Source organism: Sciurus vulgaris, assembly GCF_902686455.1.
Source record: "Sciurus vulgaris genome assembly, chromosome: 13".
Taxonomy (NCBI): domain Eukaryota; kingdom Metazoa; phylum Chordata; class Mammalia; order Rodentia; family Sciuridae; genus Sciurus; species Sciurus vulgaris.
In genome coordinates this window covers 75,182,584-75,204,322 of record NC_136474.1, presented here as the reverse complement: position 1 = coordinate 75,204,322, position 21,739 = coordinate 75,182,584, and the positions used below count along the sequence as shown (strand labels likewise).

Below are 21,739 nucleotides of genomic sequence, written 5' to 3'. Positions count from 1 at the left end.
GGGAACCATAAATCAGGTAGACATAACAATCATAAATATTTATACTGCAAACAATGGCACATCCATGTACATCAAACAAATCTTCTCCTTCTCAATTCCAGGAACCAAACAGATCACAACACAATAATTCTGGGTGACTTTAACATACTGCTCCCACCATTGAATAGAACTTCCAAACAAAAACTAAACAAAGAAACCACAGAACTCAACAACACAATCAATAACTTAGACTTAACAGACATACTTAGAATATTCCATCCACCAACAAGTGAATACACTTCCTTCTCAGCAACACATGGATCCTTCTCTAAAATAGAACATACGTTATGCCACAAAGCAGCCTTAGTAAATACAAAAAAAATAGAAACACTATCTTGTATTCTATCAGACCATAATGGAATGAAATTGGAAATCAATGATAAAATAAACAGAAACTACTCCAACACCTGGAGACTAAATAATACACTACTGAATGAAGCAAGGATAGCAGAAGACATCAGGGAGGAGATAAAAAAAATTCTTAGAGGTAAATGACAATAACGATACAACATATCAAAATGTCTGGGACACTACCAAGCAGTACTAAAAGGGAAAATTCATTGCATGGAGCACATTCAAGAAAAGAATAAAAAGTCAACAACTAAATGACCTAACATTACAACTCAAAGACCTAGAAAAAGAGGAATAGAACAACACCAAAATAGTAGAAGACAGAAATAATTAAAATCAGAGCTGAAATCAATGAAACTGAAACAAAAGAAACAATTCAAAAAAATTGACAAAACAAAAAGTTGGTTCTTTGAAAAAGTGTAAACAAAATAGATAAACCCTTAGTCACACTAACAAAGAAGAGAGGAAAACTCACATTACTAAAATTTGTGATGAAAAACAAAACATAATGACAGACACCACTGAAATACATAACATAATTAGAAGCTACTTTGAAAATCTATACTCCAACAAAATAGAAAATCTCAAAGACGTCAACAAATTTTTAGAGACATATGCTCCTACCAAACTGAATCAGGACACATACAATTTAAACATCAATTTCAAGCAATGTGAAATAGAAGAAGCCATCAAAAGCCTACCAAGAAAAGCCTGAGAGCAGAGGGATTCTACTCTGAGTTCTACAAGACATTCAAAGAACGTATACCAATACTCCTCAAAATATTCCATGAAAGAGAGAAGGAAGAAACCCTTCAAAACTCATTTTATGAAGTTAGTATCACCCTGATACCAAAACGAGACAAAGACTCATCAAGGAAAGAAAACTTTAGACCAATATCCCTGATGAACATAGATACAAAAATCATTAACAAAATTCTGGCAAACTGCATACAAACACATATTAAAAAGATCAAGTGGGACTCATCCCAGGGATGCTAGATTGGTTCAACATCCAGAAATCAATAAACGTAATTCATCACATCAACAGACTTAAAGTTAAGAATTATGATTATTTCAAAATATGCAGAAAAAGTGTCTGATAAAATACAACACACCTTCATGCTCAAAACACTAGAACAAATAGGGATAGGAGGACCATACCTCAACACTGTAAAGGCTATCACTATTTGTTAATGACATGATTCTATATTTAGAGGATCCAAAAAACTCCACCAGAAAACTTTTAGAATACATGAATTCACCAAAGTAGCAGGATATAAAAGCAACACACATACATCTAATGCATTTCTATTTGTAAGTGATGAGTCCTCTAAGAGATATTAGGAAAACTACTCTATTCGCAATAGCCTCAAAAAAATAAATAAATAAATAAAATCAGTCTAACAAAAGAGGTGAAAGAACTCTACAATGAAAACTACTGAACACTAAAGAAAGAAATTAACGACAACCTTAGAAGATGGAAAGATCTCCCAAGTTCTTGGATAGACAGAATTAATATTGTCAAAATTGCCATATCCAAAGGCGCTACACGATTTAGGGCAATTCCAATTAAAATCCCAGTGACATTCCTCACAGCCATCATGAAATTCATCTGGAAGAATGACAGAACCAGAATAGCCAAAGCAATCTTTAACAGGAAGAGTGATGCGGGAGGAATCACAATACCAGATTTTCAATTATACTACAAAAACAGCATGGTATTGGCACCAAAATAGACAGGTAGACCAATGGTACATAACAGAGAACACAGAGACATGCCCACATAAGTACAGTAACCTCATACTAGACAAAGGTGCCACAAACATACAATGGAGAAAAGATAGCCTCTTCAACAAATGGTGCTGGGAAAACTGGAAATCCATAGGTGTTAAAATGAAATTAAACCCCTCTCTCTCACCCTGTACAAAACTCAACTCAAAATGGATCAAGGATCTAGGAATTAGACCTAAGACCCTTCACCAAATAGAAGAAAAAGTAGGACCTAATCTTCATTACACTGGCTTAGGAACAGACTTCCTTAACAAGACTCCAAGAGCACAAGAAATAAAAGCAAGAATCAATAAATGGGATAGATTCAAACGAGAAAGTTTTTTCTCAGCAAAGGAAACAATAATGTGAAAAGAGAGCCAACAGAGTGGGAGAAAATCTTTTCCACACACACTTCAGATAGAGCCTAATCTCCAAAATGTATAAAGAACTTAAAAAACTTTACACCAAAAATACAAAGAACCCAATTAATAAATGGGCTAAGGAACTGGGCAGACATTTCACAGAAGAAGATATACAAATATATGAAAACGTGCTCATCATCTCTAGTAATCAGAGAAATGCAAATCAAAACCACCCTAAGATTTATCTCACTCAAATTGGAATGGCTATTATCAAGAACACAAGTAATAATAAGTGTTGGTGTGGATGTGGGGGAAAAAGTACTCATACATTGCTGATGGAGTTGCAAATTGGTACAGCCACTCTGTAAAGCAGTATGGAGATTCCTCAGAAAACCTGGAATGGACCCACCCTTTGACCCAGCTATCCCATTCCTCGGTTTATACCCAAAGGACTTAAAATCAGCATACTACAGTAAAACAGACACATCAATGTTTATAACTGCTCAATTCACAATAGCTAGATTGTGGAACCAAGCTAGATATCCTTCAATTGACAAATGGATAAAGAAACTGTGGTATATATACACAATGGAATACTACTCAGTCATAAAGAATAAAATTAGGGCATTTGCAAGTAAATGGATGGAGTTGGAGAATACCATGCCAAGTGAAATAAGCCACTCCCCAAACACCAAAGGCCAAATGTTTTCTCTGATAAGTGGATGATGATACATAACAGACAGGTGGCGGTGGGTTGCGGGGAGAAGAATGGAGGAACTTTGGATTGTATAGAGGGAAATGGGGCAGGAGGGGTTGGAGGGACTGGAAGAAGGAAAGATACTGGACTGAGACAGACATTATTACCCTATGTACATGTATGATTACATGAACGGTATGAATCTACATTGTGTACAACCATAGAAATGAAAAGGTGTACCCCATTTGTGTACAATGAATCAAAATGCAATCTGTAAAAATTAATTAAAAAAAAGAAAAAGAAATTATGGTGATAAGGTTTACTCCATTTAATATGGTGATGACATTTAATATGGTGATGAGGATCAAACCCAGTGTCTCACACATGCTAGGCAAGAACTCTTCCACAGAGCCACAACCCCAGCCCCCCGTCATGTATATCTAAAACCAACAAATTTTTAAAAAATAGTCCTTTATCAGCAGATCAGCAGTGCCTTTGGGGACTAGTTCCTTCTTAACTGTGCCGTGTCTTCTCATTGTTTTGACATTGCCTTACACAAAGCAGAAGTTAATGAAGTACAGTCCATCAAATACTTTTCATGAATCACGTCACTGAAGTTATATCTAAAAAGTTACCACCAGGGCTGGGGATATAGCTCAGTTGGTAGAGTGCTTGCCTTGCAAGCACAAAGCCCTAGGTTCAAATCCCAGCACCACAAAAAAAAAAAAAAAAAGTCATTTAGGTTTTCTCCTGTTACCCTCTAGGAGTTTTATAGTTTTGCATTTTAAATTTAGGTCTCTATAAGCACTTTCTTTTCTTTTTTTTTTTTTTAAACATCACTAATCAAGTATGGTACACATGTAATATTATCTGGAAGTGGGGAATAAACTGATCTATACATCTCTATAGTTCAAATGTGGTCTCAAGATTCCCCCACCATGAAATCATTAAAAATAACAGAAATTCACCACATATGAGAATACTACTATTATGTTATAAGTAATCACATTTAGAATTGTTTTAGCCAGAATCTATGCTAACACCTGCAGTATATACTACAAGAAACCAAAGATGAAACCTGAGGACTTTTATCTGAAAATGTAGTAAAAATTATTCACTAGGCACCTCAGCAAACCTTCCTTCCATACTAGACTATTTATGTAATTACAATATTCAAACCAGAGACTTAAAATTATTCAGTTAAACAGCACTACACCACTGAGACCTGAGCTTCCTCCTGATATTACACCATAATTGATATACTTACACATGGGAGAAATCTGTTAACACTCGATAATAAAATTAAGGCTATCATTGAAATGGTATCTTCTTCCTTTCAGAATTTGACTAAGCTGTTGATAAAGGTAACTCAAAGAAACCAAAGGCTTTAAATGTTCTTTTTGGCTCATATCAAAAAAATACTTCTGATCACCACTCTAAACTAAACAACTTAACTCTGTTTTTACTTAATCATGCTTCTAGTAGTGACTCTCATAAGTTTATTACAAACTTACAAATATCACTGCCAACATCTTCAGGATACTGTCTTTCAATCAAGAGTCAAATTTTGGCATTTTTCTTTCTCAAGGCTTAATTGCAATCCAATATTAGCTTGAGTTAACACCAGGAACTAGCAATCTGGGAGAAGAGATGGTGGTACTGGTATCTGGGGCACCCGAACATAAGAATGGATTAAGAACTTCGTAAGTTAACTGACCTAGAGGTAAAAATCACAGTATGTAGTAATTAGGAATAAAGTTCAGCCTAGACCACCTGTGGTTTAGAAGCATCTTCTGCCTCCTTCGCCTAACCTAACATGACTCAGTATCATCCAAGAAATGCAAATCAAAATTACCACAAGACTTCACTTCAGAGCCACTAGGTTGGCTAATATGAAAAAAGAAAAGAAGTGTTATCAGTCAAATTAATTGTTATATTGTGTGCATATACAAATATGTAACAATAAGTTCCATCAATATGTATAACTATAATGCACCAATAAAAAACTATAATGCAGGAAATAAAAAAAGATACAGAAAAACTGGAACTTTCACACACTGCTGGTAGGAATATAAGATGGTACAGTCATTTTGGAAAACAATCTAGCAGAACCTCAAAAAGTTACACATACCTTATGATCTGGCAGTACTGCTCTTAGATATAATCCCGAGAGAAATAAGAACACATGATCATAAAAATATTTGCACATAAACGTCCATAGAGTTTCATTCATTATGAGGCCAGAAAGCAGAAATGCATATCCATCAAACGGCGGATAAAGAAAATGGAATTATTCAACTATAAAAAGGAATGATATACACTACACAGATGAAGCTTGCGACATTATGCCTAGTGAAAGAAGGAAGTCAAAAAAGACATTTTATTAATTCACTTATATGTAATGTCCTTGATAGAAAAATATACAGAAAGACTAGTGGTTGTCTAGGATGATGGGGAATGAGGCCTGGGGGTGACAGCTAAGAGTATGAGATTCTTTCTGGGATGATGAAATGTTGTAACTTGCAGTGTGGTGATGGTTGCATACCTGTATGACTATACTAAAAATGGTAATTTGTAAACTTCAAATGGATTGTTTGGCACGTGAATTATGGCTCATATCTCAATACAGCTAATGAAAACCAGATCTCCTAGTGCTTAAAGGAACACAAAACAGATCTTCTTTCTGAAAGTAAAAGAACAAGGCCACCTAAAAAAATATCAAATATTTATTTCATTTAAAGCTTTAAAATGTCATTTCATTATATCAGACTTTTATGAATGTAAGATGACTATATTATGAGAGAAAAAATATCAACATCTAAGAAGAAAAAAATTTAATCCTAGCTTTCTGGCTTGTAAAATGTAATTATGGCTGTCCAAATATGTTTTCCTCAGAGAAAAAGTGTGTGTGTGTGTGTGTGTGTGTGTGTGTGTGTGTGTGGCCTCAATGTGTGGGTACTCCTTCTAGGAGTTCACTTGTCCCACGCCGTGGGTGGTTTTTCAACAGCAAACTGTACCAAAGTAGAGATGGTATATTTATTTGACAATCAAATAATTAATTATGCAAGAATGCATTGCTTAAGCTAAATACTACGCCATATCTGGTAAATTCATAAATACTATTTGGCACACCGTATATATTCAATACTGTAGTTTCCTGTCCATCTACCTCAAATTACACAAGTAATCCAGAGACTTCCAATCAAGATGGATGAGTAGATACATAAAAGTCTCTTCTCTTTCTGTTCCAAAAACTTTAGAATAGAAAACCTATTAAAAATAAATATCCTTTCTGGGTCAATCATATAATGTAGATAGAAGTATAATGGACTGGGAATAGCCAAACAATCTCAAAAAAGAATTCACATTTCCCAATCTCAAAACTTATTACCAATCTACAGTAATCAAGATACAGCCAGCACTCCTGGAAAAAGGCTAGACATACAGATAAATGAAACAAAAATGAGAGTCCAGAAATACACTTTTACATTTATGGGTTGATAATTATGAATTGATTTTTCATTAACACTTTCTTAAACATGATACCAAAAGCAACCAAAGATAAAACTGAACTACATCAAAATTAAAAACTTTGGTGCTATAAATCAGATTATTAAGAAAGTGAAAGAATTTCTCCACTTGTACTCTTGACATCAACAAAGAAATGTGCATGATACTGGTAGCTGCTGCTCCTTCAGACCAAAACACCTAAACCTATTTAAGTCTGGAATATCAAAACCACACTGGACCACAGACTTGAATTCCTAAGGAACTAGAAAAGGGACAATCTGTAAGACAGCATGGTCCCTCAGTCAACTTTCCAGATCTGTTCCCACTAATTAGACTTTCACTGGAAGTTTTTCGGTAAAAGAGGGAGAGCACTGTACAATCTCAGTAGTAATAGGTTCAAGCTCCCCAGTGCAGCTATTAATGTCCTCTCAACCTCCAAGGGATATTTAATGCCAATAAAGAGAAAACAAAAGGAATATGGTAGACATGAACTTTCTTGTGCCTTTGAAATTATGCAGTCACGATATGAGAATAAAATATGTCATGCCCATGTAGAATCCCTTAATAGTCAGTGATCAATTTGTTCTCTCTTCCCTGCAGGCTCAGTAATGCTGGAGACTCCCTGAATGAGGACAACATGGGAAGAATTCTTACCCAACACATGACAGACAGTATGATTGAGAAATAGAACTATGCTGTTTGAAGTCACCAAGATTTTAGAGGTGATACTACCTTACAACCTAGCATATCCTGATTTTAGTAGGATGAAACTTCAAGGACTATGGGAGGAGGTGAGCCCATTGTGCATGTGAGAGGAACACAAATCGCTAAAGACCAGAAGGCAAGTGGTAAATGAATCCCAAAACTCTCCCTGAATATGGGTTGGACCTGGTGACTTGTTTCTGACAAAAATAATGCTGCAAAAGCAATGGAATGTTGCTTATGAGATTTGATTATTTAAAAAAAAAAAAAAAATGTGGCATCTTTCTTGTTCACCCTATCACTCACTCCAAGCGTTGGTCCAGGGAAAGTCAGCTGCTATGTGCTGACCAGCACTACGAGAGGCCTACAAAGCAAAGTATTAATTTCTATGGCTTATATCAAAGAGAACCTAAGGCTTGTCAATAGCCACATGAATGAGATTAGAAATGTATTTTCTGAGCCCCATCGAAAGACATATTAGTAAATTTGGAAATAATCCTCCACTGAGACCTTGAAATGATTCTAATTCTGGGTGATACCTTAATTACAGTCTAATGAGAGATCCTGGCCCAGAGATACGCAGCTAAGTTACTTTCACCTGTGACCCAAAGAAACTATGAGATAATACAAGTTTACTGTAAAGAAAGGAAAAGAGATGGAAGAAGAGACGGAAAGAAAATGAAAAGACAACTCAAAGAATGGAAGAAAATACTTGCAAATCATATATTAATAATATATGATTTTATATAAAAAGAACAGAATATAAAAAGAACTCTTACCACTCAATAATTAAAAAAAAAAAAAAAAAACCCAGTTGAAAAATGGTCAAAGAATTTGAACACAAATTTCTCCAAAGATATACAAATGGCCAATAGCACACAGAGATGTTCAACATTATTACCCACTGGGGAAATGTAAATCAAAATCACACTGAGATACCACTTCATATCCTTTGGAAGGCTAAATCAAAAAGGACATGAGCATTAGTGAGAATGCGAGGAAACTGACACCCTCATACATTGTTGGTGGAAATGTAAAAATGACAGTTACTTTAGAAAACAGTTTGGCAGTTCCCCAAAAAAGTAAACAGAGAGTCACCTGACAAAGCAATTCTACTCCTAGGCATACAGTCAAGAAAATGAAAATAGACATTTACTCAAAAACTTAGAAACAAATGTTCATAGCAGCATTATTTGGAACAGACATAAAGCAGAAACAACCCACAAGTCAACTGATGATAAAATCCACAGTGAAGAGCAGAGACTAAAGACAAAGGCATGAGGGATAACAAGACCATAAGCAAAGGATAAACAACAGGAATTCACCTTCGTAAGAGTATTATGGAAACGGACAACAGCCAAGCACTCTGAGGGCTACAACTCTACAACTAGATATCTGCCCATTAACCAAATGCTGGTGAAAGATTTTGACAGTCAATTCAGAAATGCACATGGGAAGAAATAATTGCCCACGGCAAAGAGTAAGTATCAGAGTAACTTACACAATGACAATTAGGTCCTGAACATATCTGGGAATTGGAATGCAATTTCCTCAAAGTCCCCCTATCTCATAATTATCTGAAATGTGGATGCCAGGTGCCAGGCAAAATTGCCCCGTGGGTAAAAGCAATGACACAGGAAAAAGTAAAAAATTACTTCTTACAAAATAAACTTGCCAACGAATACAAAATGGGTTACAAGGTATATAAGGAAACACAATGCGTTAAAAATACTAATGTGGGACATATAATCAAATATAAAAATTCCTTGCAGAAAAATTAGGAAATATAAGTAATTCCCTGAGAGAGTTCCTGGTAGGACATTTTGCATACACATTTTAACAAAGATGTGATCATACTCTTATATGTTAAGAACCAACTTTTAAGTCAGTCATGGTGGTGCATGCCTGTAATCCCAACAGCTCAGGGGGGCTGAGGTAGGAGAATCCCAATTCAGTGCCGGCCCTGGCAACAGAGAGGTGGCTAAGCAACTCAGTGAGACCCTGTCTGTAAATAAAATACAAAAATGGGACTGGCTCAGTGGTTAGTTGAATATACCTGAGTTCAATCCCCAGTACTCAAAATATCCTATCAATAAATATAACAGTATTTTCTTGTTCTATTGTTCTAACATACCAAAACTATAACTGATGCTCTAGTAGTGTTAAAAAATTTTAACAGGCAATTACAGTAAATTTTGTTAGGTAAAAACAACATTGGGATTATGTTTTCAGAAGTCTTCAAATGAATTAGAAATTCATACTGGACTTATTTTATGAGTCAACTAGTATAATCTTGGAATTGGTTTAAAATTACTCAGGGAAGGGGGGAGTACATGGAGAAACAAATTAAAGATTGGTAAAATGTTAGTAACTGTTGAAGGCCGATGAGAGGTATTGAGGTTTGTTATTTTCTCTGTATTTGCTATGTTTGAAAGTTACACATTAAAAATAAAAAGACAATATCCTTTAACTAAATCACAACCCAAAATGACATATTGGGTTCACCACTATAAGGTAATCAAGCATTTCATATTTGTAGTTCTATCTGGTTAAAGTATTTGTATCTCATGCAACTTCTTAGAAATAAGTGATAAAATACAGTTAATTCCTTTAATGTACAAGAGCTGATAATAAAGATGTTCAGGATGACTAAAAAGCCTGAAATTAAAAATGTATTTGGCCTAATTACAACTATTTTTCTCATCTAATAACAGTACATGTTATAAAGTAAAACTGAACTGAGTTGAATATGTAAACTGCAATAATCAGTAAAAAAAACACCTCAGGCTTCTTTGGGTCTTGATTTGAAAAGCATTTGATTTTAGAATTTCCTTCCATAAAATCTCAAATATTGGCCAAGATGAAATTCCAGGCTGACAGACAGTGTAGCTCAGTGGAAGAGAACTTGCCTAGAATGCAAAAGGTCCTGTGCTCAACCCCCAGTACCATTAAAAACTTTAAAAATGCCAGTCACTGTGGTGCATGCCTATAATCCCAGTGACACAGGAGCCTGAGGCAGGAGGATCACAAATTTAAAGCCAGCCTCAGCAACTTAGTGAGACCATATCTCAAAATAAAAAATAAAAAGGGCTAGCTGGGTGGTGGTGCACACCTGTAATCCCAGCAACTCAGGAGGCTAAGACAGGAGGATTGCCAGTTCAAAGCCAGCCCAAGAAACTTAGTGAGGCCCTAATCAACTCAGCAAGACCCTATTTCTAAATAAAATACAAAAAAGGGCTGGGGATGTGGTTCGGTGGCTAAGTGCTCCTGGGTTCAATCCCTGGTAAAATAATAATAATAATTAATAATAATAAATAATAATAATAATAAATAATAATAATAATAAAGGGCTAGAGATCTGACTTAGTGGTAAAGCACCCCTGGGTTAAATCCCCACTTCAAAAAAAAAAAAAAAAACCTAAAATTGTAGTCTGGACTTTTGCTAATTTCCATGTCAAAGTAACATACGCTTGGAGATTTCATTCAATATCTTCAAGTCTATGTTCCTCCAAAACATTTGACAAATCTGTTAATAAAGAGGTAGGACACAAAGGCAACCCATGAAACTAGATATAACTGATGTATCAATAAACATCCCCATGAAAGATGTCTTCACATACATACCCACAAAACCCACAATATTTTTTTTGTGGGGGGGCGCAGTTTCCAAGTGATTGAACCCAGGGGTGCTTAACACTGAGCCACATCCCTGGCCCTTTTTTATATTTTATTTAGAGGCAGTATCTCACTGAGTTGCTTAGGGCCTCATTAATTTGCTGAAGCTGGCATTGAACTGTGATCCTCCTGTCTCAGCCTCCCAAGCTGCTGGGATTACAGGTGTGTGCCACTGTACCAGGTACAAGTTTTCATTATGTATTAATGCAAGACATTTTTCTATTCCTCTCACCTCCACTTCAATTCTTTAAGCAACAAGGGATTTCGAAGCCTAAAATATTCAAATAAAATTGCAACTAACCTTTATATATGCACTTGGGTAGATCTTATGAACAGCATCTCCAGGTGCACGCCCAGCTTCTCTGTCTAAGTAGTAACTCTGTACAAAGACTGCATGGTCACTAAGGCACCTGACCCAAACATCACCTTCACCTTTACATTCCAACTGCACACCTTTGCCTATGTGCAACCTAGAAAGACAAAAGAAATTATATTACATTTTAAGTATTCACAAATAAAATTTAGTTCAGATTATACTGCATATTCAATACCGAAAACAAGAATTAGGGACATAACACCATTAACAAAAGATAATCATGGTTAACATTCTTTACATTTCTTTTTTCTTTTCCTACTCATATATAATAATAATGAGCATATATTCAGTGCTTGTTATGTGTCAGGAACACTTAACATGAATTATAATTTAATCCTCACAACTCAATAATGTATGTACTATAATTTTATTTATGAGTTACACTGTCCAATTCAATAGCTACTAGGAACACAGAGGTATTTAAATTAAAAATTCAGTTAATCACATGAGTGAACTCAGAGGCACCACTGAGCCACATCCTCAGTACTTTTTATTTTTAGACAGTGTCTCACTCAGTTGATGAGGCTAGCCTTGAACTTGCAATCCTCCTGCCTCAACCTTCCGAGCCACTGAGATTACAGCTGTGTGCCACCTTTGTATGAGCCATATTTTAAGTGCTCAAAAGTTACATGTGGCTATTGGCTACTGAATTGGACAGTGCATATATAAATCATTTCCTTCATCATAGAAAATTATATAACCCAGTATTACTGTAGAGAGTAACTTGCCAAAGTTACATAGCAAATGATAAAACCAAGATTATGTGCACACACATATCTTTAAACAGGTTAGATTACACAACAGCCATAACAATAGAAATTTATCATAAGTTACTTAACCATTTCCATCATTTTCCTTTTTTTTTTTTTTTTTTTTTTTTTTTTTGGTGGTGCTGGGGATTAAACCCAGCCTTGTGTATGCAAGGTAAACACTTTACCAACTGAGTTATACCCCCAGCCCACTAACCATTTCCCTTTTGTTACCAATTTTTCAACACCATAACCTTCAGAAACATCTATTCTCATAATATATTATTTCTTTTCAACAAATTTGTAGAAAATAATACATTATCAAAGAAAATGAAATTCGTTTTCAAACTGGAGTCCAAAGGTCTACTATTTAAAACACAGAGATTTATCTTTTAGTCTTACATATTAAACAAACATCAAAAATTAAAATGGAATGCTTAAAAATTCAGAATTTTCAAGATGATTTTTATTCCTTCATTTATATTTAAAAGCTCATAATGGAAATATATTATCTCAAAAGAAAGGGGCCAGGGAGTAGCTCAGTGGTAGAGCCTACCATGTGAGAGGCCCAGGGTTCTACCTGCAGTACCACAAAAACAAAATAAAAACAAAAGATAATATATGGGGCTGGAATTGTAGCTCAGTGCCTGCCTCGCACGTGAAGGCACTGGGTTTGATCCTCAGTACCACATAAAAATAAATAATAAAATAGTTATTAAAAAAAAAAAAAGGATAATGTACTATGTTTAATTTTTAAAATAATTATGGAACTGTACAATCAATACCTCGCTCTTTCAATGGCTTCTGTCCTGTGGACATTGGAGAGTTGACCCAAGCAAAAGCGATCTCCTCCAGAAGGATCCACATATCCATCAACAGTTACAATAGGGCAGCTTGAAGGAACCTTAAATGTCTCTCCTACCTGAACATCCATTTCAAAGTAAGCAATGGAACACCAATACTCAGGAGCTACAGGAAATAAAAGACAAAGAGCATCCATTCATGTGAATATTAGGCTTTTACTTACACTCCACAGAAAGGTTTTCTAAAAAGAAAAGGTGAAACGGGAGAGAAAAATGAAAAGCACCCAAAGAACTGGATTAAAATAATATACTGCATTAAAAAGTAGAAATTTCCATGTCTTCTATTTTCCAACTCAGTACCCAGTATTGTTCTTCAAACTCTGAAGTCATTTTTAAAATCTGGAATTTGATTAGGATCAGATCAACTGAAAATTTAAAGAATGTAAGTCAACAGAATCTAAAATAAATTATTTTGCCACGTTTCACTTAACTATACATATTTTCTATGTTGTCTGAACTTCTGCTTTTTAAAAAACAAACTCACTGACCCTAATACATATTCCAGAAAAGTGTTTTTGAATAACATCAATCTACAGTATATTTTTACAGATCCTTGAGAGAAAATACATGAGCAAATGGCCATGACAGCCCTGGGTCAATGTTAATTACAATGTTGTTGTATACAGGCATTCTCAATTCTCATGTGTGAAAGATCTTTATCCCATTTGTACATAAATATCCCAGGGCCAGGAATATTTTTAGCAAAGTCAATTCATGTCACCCACTACCATTTTAACTTTGAAGGTGTATTTAGTCTATTCATTTGAACAACAATAAATGTTTTCAAATCATTTTACATGACTCATAGGAAAAGGAGTACTTAATCTGGATTGCAAATACAATCAAGTACTTCTAAGTTTGTCTGAATACAACAATTATATTAAACCCATATACATGAAAAATTATTTTGCCTCTTTTATTTAAACAGATATCTACAGAGCATGGTGGGTTCCTCTAAGCATTCACAGTAGTAAAAAGATGTTTAGTCCCTATTTTTAGGGAAAAATGAGCAAACAAATGAACAAGGTAACTCAGGTAATGATACATACCATGAAGAGTAGTTTAAAAGAAAGATAGCTTGAAACAGAAAATGACTGAGAAAAACACTTCAGCCTGGATGGTGGAGGACATCCTATTTGAAAAGGCTTTATGTGAAGACTGTGGAAAGAGCATTTCAGAGAGGAAAGCGAAAGCAAAGGTCCCAGAGTAAGGAGAGAAAAAAAAAAAAAAAAAAAAAAAAAATCCAGTGACATTTATTACAGAATGAAAAAAAGGGTAGTATAGTTTTATCTGCAAATTTATCTGCATTTCAATGTGTTACTTATGAATTCTGAACTAGAACTTGAAGGATCAAAAAATTCTGAACATATACCCAGAATGGGGGAAAAAAGTCATTCCAAGCACCCTCCCCAGTCAGAAAAATCCTAAACTGAAAATTAAAAAAAAAAAAAAAAAGTGTGTTTAAGAAACTTATGAAGGTTATTAGGTATGCCTAAACTGCTTTTCAAAATGCTGTCAAGCAAGAGTATCTTTCAATGAAGAATAAAACAAAACACATGAAGACTGGGTAATTAAAAAATTCAAATGTTTTCCCACATCAATCTAATGAAGTCTTCACAAATATAAACATTTCTTTAAATGTATTTGTTATATTTAGAACATAAGCACCAGTAGTAGACTTAAGTATATTCTTTAAAAGTCTTAAAATATTTATGAAGTTATTTTCTATAACAAAATTGTTTATTGAAGATAAATATTATGCTATAAACAAGAAGCATCAGCAAACAACTGGTAGGTATACTGGCTGAAGGTAAAACTGAGAGGACTAAGATAACAATTACCCAATGTTCCAGCAGCAATTAATAGTAACAGTATTTAAAAAGTGGTTTTTAAGTAATTAGTCCAAAAAGTAAATGTTGTTGCAAAACGTTTACAATGCTAGTTGGTGTTGGGGAAAGGTCCAGGTACAGTGAATTTCCTAGTTTCAACTGAAGATTATTACCCAGAAGTAAAAGTTCCAACATTACTCTATGTAAATTTATGATTACACAAATGGTATGCCTTTACGCCATGTACAAACAGAGAAACAACATGTATCCCATTTGTTTACAATAAAAAAAATAAAATAAATAAAAACTTCTCTATTTGAAAAAAAAAAAAAAAAAAAAGAAGTAAAAGTTCCATGGTAAACAACTTTTTTTCTGTGAGTCAACTCAATGAGGAAAAAAGGTGAGATTTATAGCCTCCATGTTAAGAAAATATTCTCACTATTATCAACTGCAACATTTGCAATTGCACTTTAACCTCATTTTTTCCCAGGTACCAAAGAACTTTTTTGTTGTTTATTTGCCTACTATTTCAGACACCATATAACAACAATCATTAGGCAAAGCTGCATCTCCAAACAGGTTTAATATAAATGACCTCATGATACTGGGAAGAGTTTTAAGAGACTTGAGAATAAAAAAAAAAAAAAAAACTGCCATTGATGTTGTATCACAGACCAGGGATGAAAAATGAAGGTCTAGGAAATCGGGACAGAAGGCTAGAAGTAATCTAAGTAGGTTCCAGAGAATTTTATGGTATTAGGCTACAAAATACTACATGAAAAACTTCTTTGCTCTTAATTGCTAAACAGTCAGAAGGGAACATTTTTATTTTTAAAACAGCAGAAGGTAATGGAAAATTGCCACTAAACCTTTCTGGTTATCTGTAATGGTTTGGATATGAGGTGACCTTCAAAAACTCACGTGTGAAACAAATCCAAGAATGTTCACAGGTGAAATGATTACATTTTGAGTGTATTAAACTACTGTATTCATACTTAAATGGATTAACTGGGTGGTAACTGTAGGCAGGTAGGGTGTACCCAGAGGAAGTAGGTCACTAGGGTGTACCTTTGGGGTTTATATTTTGTCCCTGGCACCCAGTTTTTTCTCTGAGTCCTAACTGTCATGAACTGAGCCTTCTCCCATGATGTTTTAGAATCTTGGTCCCAAAGCTATGGAATCAGTCAACTAGGGAGTGAACCTCGGAAACTGTAAGCCAAAATGAACTTTTCCTCTGCATTGCTCTTGTTGGGAATATTGGTCACAGCGATGCAAACTTGATTAAAACAGCCTCTTTCTCCTCTTTCACCCCCAGGAGCAAATGCTATACAAATGTCAGCTCTGCAGGTTCTCAAAACCAGCATGAACAGAAGGCTGGAATTACTCAATTCACAGAGGTTTTTCTTAAAGTTCCAATTCTTTTGAAAGGGACTGGGAATTTTCTGTGCTTACTTTGATTTTTTAATTTTTTTCCTTAAATTTTAGTGTAATTAAACCAGTCTCAGAAAGTCTATGGAGGACAAATCAATGCCCGAAAAAAAAAAAAAAAAAAAAAGGTTTTAAAAGTCCGAGTAGGACTGAGGATATATAACTCAGTGGCAGGGAGCTTCCCTAACACGTACAAGGTCCTGGGCTCAATTCCTAGCACTCCAATAAAAAGAGATTTAACATAAATTTTTTTTATAATTAAGAACTTTATATATATTACTAAATATTTCTCTAACAGGGAAATGTATTACAAAGTACAGTTTTAACAAGTAAATAGTCAATTATAATGGAAAGTATGTCTCTAAGATATTCTCTAAAATATGAAATAAAGTCAATCAAGAAAAAGTTAAAAATCTGAATACTAAGAAACTCATTATGAATTATTCCTTTTATTATTCAGATCTGAATGAGATGCCCTGTGAGAATCTTATCAATACATAAAGGTGCTCTCTGGAATGGTGGATTGCTCTATAAGTACCAGAACATATCTGAAGTTGTCAAGTTAAGGGTTTCAAATCCATTTGTGAATCTGAATACAACCAACCTGAAAGACACTGAAGAAACCTTTTACTTTAACTTGTAATCAATATTTAATATGATGAATATATCTCAACTTTATGATAAAGCAAAACTAGAGTTAAGTCTGAAAATGATTAACCTCTTCCAAATATGTTTTTTATTTCTTTTCTGTTTGTTCCCTAAACAGGGATAGCAGACATGTAAACTAGTGTGTAGTATGATTAGAAAGCACTAGGTAGCAGGGGACAAAGGGTTAGGAAGGCTTCTCAACAGTGGTGTGCTTGAGCTACATTTAGGAGGGTATAGGTGTATGGAATCTAGTATTCAAGATGACCCCCAAAGATTGTCACTTCCTAACAGTCACATGCTTGTGTGGTCCCCTCCCACATAACATAGGATCTTACAAAAATGACAGTGTAATTTCTGAGATAAGTCTTAAAAGACAATGAGATTCTGCCTAATTTTCTCTTGACCACTCATTAGCTGTAAGGTGAAGACAAGTCAGGCAGCTTTATAGAGAAGTCTACATTGAAAGAAACTGGGGCTTCCTGCCAATGATAACACTAACTTGCCAAGTATACTGGTAAATCACCCTAAAAATGAATCTTCCAGCCAGTAAAAAGCCTTCAGATAGTGACAACACCAGGCAACAACTTTACTGTAACTTCATGAGACCTCAAACCAGAAGTACTCAGCTAAACAAAGTGATGTAACAAATTGCTATTACTGTTTGGTATTATTTGGTATAATTTGTTGCAAGCAACATATAGCACAATACTTCATGCAAAAAACAATATACACCAAAAAAAATGTAGAGGGATGATATAACTAGCAAAATTAGGTAAGTAGTGCAAGATGTTTGAAGTATGAAGAGAAGGAGCTATAGAAGTACACAGGGACCAGACCAAAAACTCTCCTCTAATTTGCAAGGGAAATGTGAACTTTAATCCTATAGCCAAACAATGAGTAGGTAATAAAACAAGTTCTTGCTCAGAGAAATAACATAACTATATTCAAATTTTAAAAATACTGAATAGAAGTAGAGATTACTTGGTAAGGAGGAGGATACCAGGACTGAAAGCTCTCCTAACAGAGACCAGTGTCAATATTCTTTCTAACAGTGTAACAGGAGACATGAAGTCTCACAGTGATGAGGTAAAACTCCTTGGGGACCCATTAGTATCCATAGCCAAAGACAATCTCAGTTCTAACCTGCTGACTTCATTAAAATGTATATGCATTCAATGCCCAGTACTGCAATAAATTAAATAAATAGACAGACAGACAGACGGTATATGCAGAGCTAATCCCCTCCTGCAACCAGCAGGCCAGAGACCTGTTCAGGATTGTCACCATTGAGTCACTTCCTTAGTCTACTGAAAGACAAAGGCAACAAACACCAATGCAGATTGCTATGGATGTGTATCCTCACCTAGTAAATGTTATTTATTCCCTAAATCAGAGATTGTTTGGCCTAAACATTAGTTCTACCACAAGAATAAAGTCAATCTATCAAAAGGTCAAAAGAAATTGTTAATCTGCAATGGAGTCCACATCACTAGCTAAATACTACTTCCTCTACTCCCACTGCAGCATTCCATCCATGGTAGGTCCTCCTCTAGATCCCTGACTATCATCGTTCCTGGAGACAATCTCCCACTAAGCTACCGAGATCCCAAAGGTGGTAAGAACCATTACTGACTCTCAATGATGCTACCTTGGTACCAGCAAAAATTTTCATTCTTGAGGCTCAACATTTTCTCCTTACCATAATATTCTTATTTATACACAAAAATTAAGATCATGACAAAATAATCCAATTAATTTCAAAAACAAGTAAAGCCAATCTGCTAAACTAGATTGTTTAGGGATTTTTTTTTCTTTCTTTTTATTTGTTTTGTTTTGTTTTGGTACTGAAGATTGAACAAAGGGGCAATGAGCTATACAGCTCCACTCCTTTTTATTTTTTGAGACAGGTTCCAAGTTGCTGAGGTAGCCTTGAACTTCCAAACCTCCTGCCTGAGCCTCCTGAATTTCTGGGATTACAGGCATGAACCACTGTGCCTAGCAGGCACACATTTATTACTTTAAAGCAAAATGATATCCATAAAAAGCAGAATAGTGGTTGCCTCTAGGGAGAAGGGAGGAAAAGTTTTTAAACAGACAAAATGTAGGTAGGAGGGTTTCTGGGGTACTGCAATGTTCTAGTTCTCAATCTAGGCAGTGGTCACATAGGTGTTGGCTTTAATGTCATTCATTAGATGATTTGCTAATGTTATACACTTCTGTATATGTTACATTTCTCCAAAAACTGCTCAAGAAAAGGCCACTTGATCTGCAGAAAAATGTTTAAAATCACAACAAATGTACCATATAACACATACAGAGAAGAGCTATTAAAGAAGTAATTGAACTAGTATATATGTAAAGTTTAAAAACTTTTTTGGCCAAGCATAATGGCTCACACCTCTAGTATTAGCTACTCAAGAGGCTGAAGCAGAAAGAGTGCCAAGTTCAAGGCCAGCCTTGGCAACCTGGTGAGACGCTGCCTCAAAATAAAAAATAAAAAGGTCTGGGGATATAACTTAGAAGAGCACCCCTGGGATCAATCCCAAAGACTACACACAAAAATAAACACCTTTCTGTCCCACCAGCAGCACTTTTCTCCTAACAAAAATAAGTATTATTTGCCTCATTGACCAGTAAAAAGTTGATTTAACCAATTACATCTACTGCTAGTGAGCATAAACTAATTCTCATATTCTTGACATTGTCACTATAAAGCAATTTGAGCTTCTGATCCAGAAATTGCTAATTTCTTAAAAGAGGATAGTTATAAACAAAAAGATCTTCCCTTTAATTACTTTTAAACAGCTGAAAAAAATAGAATCAACAAATAATCAGTAATACACTATTTACACAAAGAAAAATAAGTAGAACTATGTGAACTATTTATATTATTCTTTAATCATTTTGGTCACTCTGGTTATTTTTAAAATATTTACTGGAAATATATACAGTTGTCTTTCAGTATCCATGGGGGATTGTTTCCAGGGCCCTCTGTATTTGTCAAAATCTGCAGAAACTCAAGTCCCTTATATAATATGTAATCTTCCCATACACACTTTAAATCATCATGTGTAGGTTATATGCAAATACTATGCCATTTTATATAAGGGACTTGAGCATCTGCAGATTTTGGTATCTGAGAGGCATCCCAGAACGGACCTCCTGCAGCTACAAAGACACAACAGTATTTGCATCTTTTTAAGCTAAGAAAAATCATTATGAAGAGATGGGGACACACACACACACACACACACACACACACACACGCACGCGCAAAATCCTGTATTTGTGTTATAAGAGAATTTCAATATTTATTTTATTTTCAAACATTTTTATTACTTCTATGATTGAAAAAAAAATGTACAAACTTAAAGAAAGCTGGGTATGTGGCTCAGGGTGAGTACCCCTAAGTTCAATCCCTGGTACCCACCCCCCCAAAAAAAAGCTACTTAGCTACTTAGGTGTTTGAACATAGTTTAATCAGATAGTTTCTAAATTCCAGTTAAAGAGAGATTCCTGAAATCTTTCTTCTAAGACAAGATACAATGAATTATTTCTCTTTTCAGCATCTATTTATGATTCTTTCCTGCCTTCTAAAGCTAGTTTTACAGTGGTTCTATTTTGAAACCTAGTTTTATTCTATTGCATATTTATGTATCCAATGCTGAAACCAGCATTTCTGTACTTTATATTTTAGTTGAAAAGAGTTCTTATTTTTTCTTTCCAAGACAGTTAAAATGAATTAAACATAGCTGGGCATGGTAGCCCACATCTATAATCCCAGCTACTCAGAAGGCTGAGGCACAAGAGAATCCTGAGTTCAAGGCCAGCCTAGGAAAAAGAGCAAGATCCCCCCATTTTGAGAAAAAAAAAAAAAATATATATATATATATATGTATAGTTTATGTAAAAAAAAAATATATAGACAGTTTATTAGCTACTCATACATATTTAACTCACATCATAATGAGTATTACATTTGTCTGAGAAGCTAACTTATCCTGTAATCATGGTAACACCTGTATGTGTATTCCAATTACCATAATGACAATCTAAATATAGGGAATCAATTTTGAAATACACTTACCAGGATGATTGGAAATGGGAGGCTGGAATGCAAGCTCATTGTGAACTGGCCCTAAAGAAAAGATAATAAAAATCCCATTTTTATTTATTAAAAGTTTTCCATGCTAAAACTTTTAATAAACCTTACTATACCCTAGGACTTGTTTAAATCAAGCTTATACAATGCCTAAGAACTTAAAAGCTTAGTTTAGACTGCTTTGTAATTATAATAAGCAATACTCCTGAATTACTTTTGTGGATATTTAATAGCTAACCACTTTAGTACTATTTGCCAAATGCTGTTAAGCAATTTACAAATAGTTTTACAAGCAATTTGCAAATAGTTTTATATGCAGTATTTAATGCAAATTATAAATGAATTATTCATGTAACATGTAATATAGTATATAGTATAATTTATAAGGCAATATATAGTAAAAATTTAAATCATTAAAACTTCTAAAAACAAGTGCTTATGTTTATTAAAGCTATTTATAGAATGGAATAATAGCTAACAACTGGAAAAAAAATGAATTATTACATTTTCTTACAACACTCCTTGAGGTAGACACCACTGCTACCATTAAGGCTTAATGAGGTTAAATAAGTTACCAATGATCATACAGCCAAACCCAGCACTCTTAACCACTATGCTGATCGAGACAGTCATTAAAA

General features: G+C 34.6%; 1 protein-coding gene across 4 annotated transcripts in view; it reads right to left on the bottom strand.

Annotated features, from left to right (window-relative positions):
* The window catches only part of SMAD4 (SMAD family member 4), a gene marked incomplete at its 3' end in the record, with an annotated part of 58,891 nt that overhangs the window by 13,256 nt on the left and 23,896 nt on the right, over window positions 1-21,739 (bottom strand). For 3 of the 4 annotated variants that reach the window (XM_079109474.1, XM_079109473.1, XM_079109475.1), the window contains 3 exons: window positions 21,087-21,137; window positions 13,017-13,200; window positions 11,408-11,576 (listed from right to left, as the gene is read on the bottom strand). In XM_079109474.1, coding sequence (XP_078965600.1) covers window positions 11,408-11,576; window positions 13,017-13,200; window positions 21,087-21,137 — 404 coding nt within the window. Of the gene's footprint in view, window positions 1-11,407; window positions 11,577-13,009; window positions 13,201-21,086; window positions 21,138-21,739 lie in introns of those variants that run through there. The other variant, XM_079109476.1, reaches the window with a different exon arrangement.